The sequence below is a fragment of the Carassius carassius genome, chromosome 9 (assembly GCF_963082965.1).
Source record: "Carassius carassius chromosome 9, fCarCar2.1, whole genome shotgun sequence".
NCBI lineage: Eukaryota > Metazoa > Chordata > Actinopteri > Cypriniformes > Cyprinidae > Carassius > Carassius carassius.
In genome coordinates, this window is record NC_081763.1 from 18,853,917 (window position 1) to 18,861,252 (window position 7,336).

At 37.9% G+C, this 7,336-nt stretch overlaps 1 protein-coding gene and 1 long non-coding RNA gene across 3 annotated transcripts in view; one reads left to right on the forward strand and one right to left on the reverse strand.

The window, feature by feature from the left end:
• kcnc3a (potassium voltage-gated channel, Shaw-related subfamily, member 3a) overlaps positions 1-1,325 on the forward strand; it is a 62,073-nt gene extending 60,748 nt beyond the window's left edge. The window contains exons 1-2 of one of the 2 annotated variants that reach the window (XR_009435003.1): positions 87-292; positions 1,098-1,325. Coding sequence is in view for 1 of the 2 variants with exons in the window: in XM_059558152.1 (XP_059414135.1) it covers positions 1,098-1,111 (14 nt within the window). In the remaining variant the exon portion in view is untranslated. Of the gene's footprint in view, positions 1-86; positions 293-1,097 lie in introns of those variants that run through there. The other variant, XM_059558152.1, reaches the window with a different exon arrangement.
• A 4,365-nt stretch (positions 1,326-5,690) lies between these two features.
• Positions 5,691-6,573, reverse strand: LOC132149169 (uncharacterized). Its single transcript, XR_009435004.1, has 3 exons — positions 6,428-6,573; positions 6,089-6,181; positions 5,691-5,998 (listed from the first exon to the last, which is right to left on the reverse strand). It is a non-coding gene; the product is annotated as an uncharacterized LOC132149169 (long non-coding RNA).
• Between the last annotated feature and the right edge of the window lie 763 nt (positions 6,574-7,336).

Sequence of the window (7,336 nt, forward strand, 5' to 3'; positions counted from 1 at the left end):
AAGCCCGGATGACATTAAGAGAAACTGAGGGGAAAAGAATGAGTGATTTGTAAAAAAACAAAAACAAAAAAAAACCTTCTCAAACATGGAGAAAATCCTGTCTGTGGAATCCGGACGCAACCAAATTCAGGAGATAAAAAGGCGTGAGGGTCAGATGGACAGATTGTGTTTGGGGAACAGAGTTTTGGGAGGATTGTCAACAAATGAAGAAAGGCGTCGTGAAATGGAGGACAGTTTGAGGAAGAAAGAAAAAAAGAAAAGAGAGGAGGAAGGGAGCTGAACGCTTCTCAGTGTAAGAATGTGTGTATGGTGTTCTGTGCATCACACTGCGTGTTTTCATGTGATGTGCCTGACTGTGTGCTTAGTGTTTTGATTTTCTTTGTGTGACACTTTGTTTTCCCGCTCTTCAAATGTTTGGCACTGTGCTCAAATGGTGCACTCTCTCTCTATTCCCTATGCCAGCTTTACTGTTTGGTAAAATATCAAAATAAGGGCACTTCATGGGGAATAGCGAGTCATCTTGGGACCCACCCTTTGTGTGAAGGGGATTCACAGATGTACAATGAGCTTTTGCTTTTGTTCTGGTCCATCCTAGAGGGCTGACAAAATCAGTGATTGTTAATTGATTCGGTTGATTTGATTGACAGTTTTAGAACAAGATTTTGTGGCCCTCAACGACTGGAACTTTTATTCAGCTTTGTGTGTTTGTTTTTTGTCAGTGTGATTCCAAGAGTCTTGCATTTGTGTGTTTTGTTTTTGAGCGCATGTTACAATGGGCTTTGCTATGAGTATACACTTGGGTTTTTGGTTTGGTTCCTTTCTTTTTACATCGGTATTTAGGAGACTTTTTGAAAATAATGTTCCATGGACATCACTCCAAAACAAACAAAAAGAAAAAATTGTGTGTTTGGCTTCTTTAGCTTTGGCTCTCGCAGTTGCGTGGTCTGAAACGACTGGCATCTGCAAAAGCCTCTAGCAGTGTGTAGCTTTTAATGTGTTTGTATTAAGGCGATGGGACATGTGATGCGATACTGATTTTTCTGTCCTCCATTTTCCTATTCCCCTCTCTTTCTGTCTTTCTCTTTTCTTCCCTACAGTGCTGAGCTTCTGAACTGCCCATTTTCTAAAGCTCCCCAACCGCAAAACCTGTCCGGAGGCAACCCCCAGAGTCACCACAGGATTAGAGATGGCGAAAGAGAGAAAACAAGAGATGAAAGAAGTGCTTCGCTAAACCAACTGGAAGAAAACATTGTAACGCTCATCTCTCCACTGCTAATTTTGACCCCCAACATAGGCTCAATAAACTGACAATATCATGTCCTGGGAGGATGTGGAACACATTTTTCCTACAGGGATCGCTGGCCTAGGATCAGCATACAAACTGTAGTATGTCCTGGCTCAACCCTTCCTGATGGAAATGGATGCAATTTTGAAGTGATGAGAACTATTTTTGAGGGCATTCCACCATGATAAATGCACCTGAAAGTGGACAAAAACCCTCAATCCAGTCTCAGATACACGGAAACACCCATCATGCCCTTCAACGCTATGCAATTCAGCCACACGTTGACAGTCAAGTTCATGAAACGCTTCAATCAAACGGTTTATCAGCCAAACTTTTACCGCTTCTTTACCTTTTGGAGATCTTGCACGTGCTTTAAATGAAAATTGACAGTGGCGTCATTGGCCTGCAATATTCCTATATTCTACTGTTTCCCCATTCATCCAAATGGAAATCTTGTTCAGAGTGTCCTTCTCAGGGCTCACAGAAAGGGGACTTTGTCAGCTATGAAGAGAACAGTGTTAGCCTCTCTCTTTTCTCTCTCTCTCTTAGTGTAGTTCTCTGCATCTCAGCATTTCTGTTCCACTGTAGATTAACTGCATGGCATGAATGGAAAAAACAAAACTCCTGCTGAGAGGAACAAGAGGATACCATAGACAGGACTGCTCTGTTTGCACAGTTTAATATGGGTGACTCTGGATCAGTGGATGGGGTCACTTTTTTCACACCTTCATGTGAGGAACAGAAAATACAACATAAGTGCATGATACCTGTTGAAGGACAGAGGGGTTTTTAAGTGGACCGGGTGAACTTTAAACAAAAGCTGAAGAAAAAAAAAAAGAGAAAACTAAAAATGCACTTTTTTTTCTCAATTTGTTTACCAGCATGACTAAACTGCATGACTTCTGCAAGCCCTAAATCCCAAATTAGAAGGCTTGAAATCACTAAACACCAAAATCAAATGGAAACAATAAAAGTTTATGCTAAATGCTACTAAATGTAGAAAAAAATAATATATATATAAAAAGAGAGGCTCTATATTTTGTTTTTGAATAATAATAATAAAAAAAGAATAATGTAAAAATATATAGGATTGCAAGATTGACAGTTTTGTTGGATAAAAGATGAAAAAACCCCACTGAGTCTAGCTGAATGATGAGACGAACTCCTTCAACTACTACTGCTCCCTCAATGGCTTCAAGTGACATTTCTTCCCTTCTCTATGTCATCCGTTTCACCTTTTACTTGAACTTCTCTGGCTCTCTGCTCTGCCCTTCACAATCTCCCTCAATCATGGCAGCCTCCAGCAGAGGCGCAACAGTCAGGAGATCTCCGACACCTATAGGGCTCTTTTCTTTTGACGGTTATGGGTCTGAAGAGTAAGTTTGAAGGGGATTTAAGGTTGTGGGTGAAGTTTTCAGAGTCCTGATTGAAAGTTTTGGGTTGATTTGCGATGTTGGTTCCTTTCATTTCATCCACATTCTGTGGGTAAATCAAAGCTTTATCCATCGAAAGTGAGCCTGTGTCCACTTAATACCAATCTAATGAATATTAGCATTGTGTGAACTGCTGTGTCTTGAGACCCTGAAGATTTTGACAAGATTTTGTTTAAATCATTTAATGTTGTTTTATTTGGAAATTTTCAAGATTTGCATATGATGAGCACCCACTAAAACCAGCCATGCCATACCAAAACAGACTTCCTTATGAACTTAGCAGCAGATTTCTAATATTAGCATCATTATTAACATTGTGTGAGAGGAGACCATGATTCCACCAATGTCGCTTTAAAATCATAGATTACACATGTGAGTAACTGTTTGACTGTTTGTTAAACAGCCTTTGGTGTCTTCTTCAGCAAGATACGAGGTTACTTTTCAAAAGTTGGTTAGTCTGGTTAGGTGTTTTAAGGTATGTTTCAATTGATTTAAAGTGTCATTTGCTGTATAAAAAAAAACATGACTCATCGTTAAAAATCAGATGTAAGCTTAGTTAAGTAACTACCTATGCAACACCTAATCAAGACCTTAGCAGCTCACACACACACAGGCCATGTGCTCAGGCCAGCAGGCTGGTGTCTGTTTACCTTTGCTGTGTGTCCAGAGAGGAAAACGACACAGATGCCGCTCCATCACCACAAGAGCCAGCATTATCTGCTGACCGTGTAGTTTTAATTCAAACGTTAGCAGCTGGTCCAAGTAGCTTGAAGGTACGACAATTTTTTTCAGCTGTAGTAGCCATGCCCATACACTCACGCACTTTCCGAGTTAACATTTATGTTTATATGTAAGCATATACTCATCTTAGAGGGTCTGTATGACATCTATGTTACAAAAACTTGTTTGTTACGTGGTACTCAGTTCCAGATTGCAATGCATTTGCTGACTGGTTAAGATGACTCTGATTGTTCATAAAGTCCGATTGGATGGTGTTTTGCAGCAATAGTGACGGAGGGCCACCTTTTTCTCATTATCGTCATTATGAATTGGGGGACATGCTCATCTCATCACTAATTAGAAATCCAGTGTGCCTGAAACTGTTCCCTGAATGTGTACACAAACCGGCCACATCAATTGAAGATGCTCTCTCTGCGAATGCTTCCCGTGAGAGCTTGTCTTAGCGTGCATGATGAGACCGCAACCCCTCCAGATGGCTGACAGCTCAACATACCTTTACTTGAAACCCAAATACAAAACATATCAGAGAGGAGCAGAACAAAGCCAGAATCAGTCTTCACGCTTTCTCAACTTCCTGTTTGCATCCCCTCCCCCCTCTCATCTGTTCCCTCTCCTTCTATATTTTTGAGGACGAAACTTTTTTGCATCCCTTGTTCTTGTGTTTTTCTATCATATTGTTTGAAGTTGAATTATAATGCATGCATGGAATACAATGAGGACGTAACTTGTGAATAATTTGTGAATGGCCAGAATGAGGTGACCATCTCTTTCACCTGGGCTCTCTACTCTGCGACTTCTCTTTCTGAGACAATTAGAGAGAAAAGAAAGAGCATATTGTTTCTGGTTTCTCTCACATCCCTTTCTCTTCCAAATGTAGCCATGCCAAATATAAGTTATGGCTATATGCTAGCCATTCTGAAAGACTCTATGTTTAATTTACATATTTATATATTGTTTTAAAGATGTTATTTATCTGTATATATTTGTAGTAAATATTTATTAGAGCTTCCACAGACTCAGAGCTGAACAGATGCAGCAGATGTTGAGAAAACAGCCTGCAGGAACTCAGTTTTCACTGCGTGTGGCTGTGCATTTGTTATAGTATAGTTTGACCCAAGATGCACTACCTGTACTTTTCTACTTAAGTTATTTTATGTAGCTTGTTTGAAGGGGAAATTCATTGCACTATCACAGCTAATGGAGCTGCTGTGTCTTCTGCTGAGTGCAAGCCTAACCATACACCCCCAAGTTAAGAAACAAGGACAGAGAGAAAGAGAGAGTTAGAAAGAGAGGCCAGTGAGAAAGAGAAGGTTCCTAAAAGAAATGGATGAGTTCTATGCTACTAAGATTGATGCTGGATACAATTTTATTGTCATACAAAAAAGGGAAAAAAATATCAAGAACTGTATAAAATATATTTCAATGGAATGTTTATTATTTACCTTTTATATTTTTGAAATGTATAAAGAAAAAAAAGAATAATCTGTAATAATTTAACAGAGTTGTGAAAACAGAGACTTAAAAATCATTATATTATTAAAAGTATGGAAGTTTGAACGTGAATGCTAACCTACCTGATCAAATCTTCTCCATTACAGATAAGAAAAAAATAAAAACAATTAGAAAAAATGAAATCCAATTTAAAAAGAAAAAGTTATCAAAAAGTCAATAAAAATGTTAAAAGCTCATGCCAAAATTTTCAACACGTGTCCTGTGTGATTCTTCAAACGTTTGTTATGATTTTTTCATGTTACTCTGGGATTCAATTAATTTTCTGTTTTTGTTCATTTTTTATGTTAGCATTTCATGATAAATGTAATTCCTTTACATGCTAATTAAACATAAAAATAATTTTTCATAATGATTTTTATTAATGATTTTCCTTTACATGAACCTTCATGGGTTTGTGGGAAGGACTTTATTTAATGCAGGTCTTTGGCATTTGGAAAAGTTAAAAATTACAATTACAACAACAATTTCAAATTTAACAATATAATTTTTGTACACCATATTTATTGTACATAGTTATTTAGTCTGTTGTTGCAATGTTATTTATAGATTTCTAATATACATTTTATTGATGAGGTTGAGGTTAAAAACAGTAGACATAGACATTAAAGTGAACAGTTGTCTTGGCACAGCACCTATAACATTTCAAGTCTTGCTAGTTATTGCTTTACTTCCCATTTTGGATTTATGTTATCCCTCCTCACTTACATGGACTGAGACAGGCAGAACATAAAATAAATTTAAAAAAATTAATAAAACACATGCTATTGCCAAGCAGCCTTCTCTCACTTGCTCAGATCATCATTATTTTTGGTCTGTTGCATATGTAAATCACAGCATTCCCCCTTTTCTCACTTCATCAGTCCTTCACTGACCCTCCTCATGCACATCTGTTCAGTCTCCAGACAATGAAACCACCCAGCAGTACTCCACTGATGAAGAGCACTCCAGAGGAAAGGGAGATCAGGCTGGATGAGGAACCAAAATCTCGCTCAAATGAGTAATGAGCCAAGGAAGAGATACTGTTGATCTGCAGGTATTTGAGAGAGTGACTATTACTAATGTCTTATCAGTGCTATGCTATGCTAGTACAAATGTTGTCATGTTTATCAAATCATACCCATCCTCCTCTATTGCAGATCCAGTTCAGAAGGTTATCCCTGAAGTAATCCAGTGTCCAAGACACAACTCCTGAAACTAAATCAGCAATAATCTATCAATGCAAAACAAAAAACAAGAACAGATGCATTAAAGTCCAACCTCAGAGCATAAACACTTTGGTTTGGCCACAGAAACCCTACAAATGTATGATGGCATTACAAATCAGTGGTGAAATTTATAAGAAAGTGAGCTGGATTGAATGTATCCTTCATAATGTACATTTGTACTGTATTTATGACTCCTATAGAAAAACACACAAACAAATGAGAGTAGATAAAATAAAGAGAGCACTGCATACCTTTGCAATGGATTTCCCAACAACACAGATCAGAGTGAATATTTTCCCCCAGGTGATGCCATCAACAAAAACTTTGTCTGCAAGCTGCTGGAAGCTCTGTCTATTCACCACTCGTGCAAAACCATCAGCATGCTGAATTCAAACACATCTTTAATAAAACAGATTTGCTCTTTCATTACACCGGAAGCTTGTATTGCAACTTTGTGTTGCAGTTTGAATTTTGTATTTCATTTCTCATGATTGCAACATTTAGTTCTGACTTTATCTGAAAATTGCCAACAGTACTCACTATTGCAAATTAAACAGTTCACCCAAAAATAATAATTTACTTACACCACTTGTTCCAAAACTGTACAATATTTTTGTTTTGTTTGTTTTTTCTGTTGAGCACAAAACATGATATTTTGAAGAATGTTGGTAACCAAACAAGAATAGACGTTAGCTATTCTAGACTTCCATAAAAGAATGTAGTGGAGGGAGAGTAAATGATTAAGGAATTTTCGTTTTTATTTGGGGGGGGGGGGGGGGACTATCCCTTTAAGCTATCAAACATTAACTTTAACATTAATATAAAGTAAAGGCAGAAACGGACTTCCATAATTATTACACCGTAATAGACTTCCATACTAAGTACTTGAATCTTGGCTGTAGATCGAGACTGTCTCCGATGTCTCGCCATCTGTTCCAGGACCTGCTCCCGCTCATCGCTCATTGACTGCGGCTCCGGAAGAGACTGTGCGCATGTTCCCACCCTCTGCACCTGGTCCTTCACTGATCTGAGATCATTATTTGAATTATGACGAGAAGAAATGATTGGTAATACTAAACTGACACTTTATTAAGTGATACACAAAATTAATTTGAAATAAAATGCCACAACGAGTAACAAGAAAAATATGACATCCATGG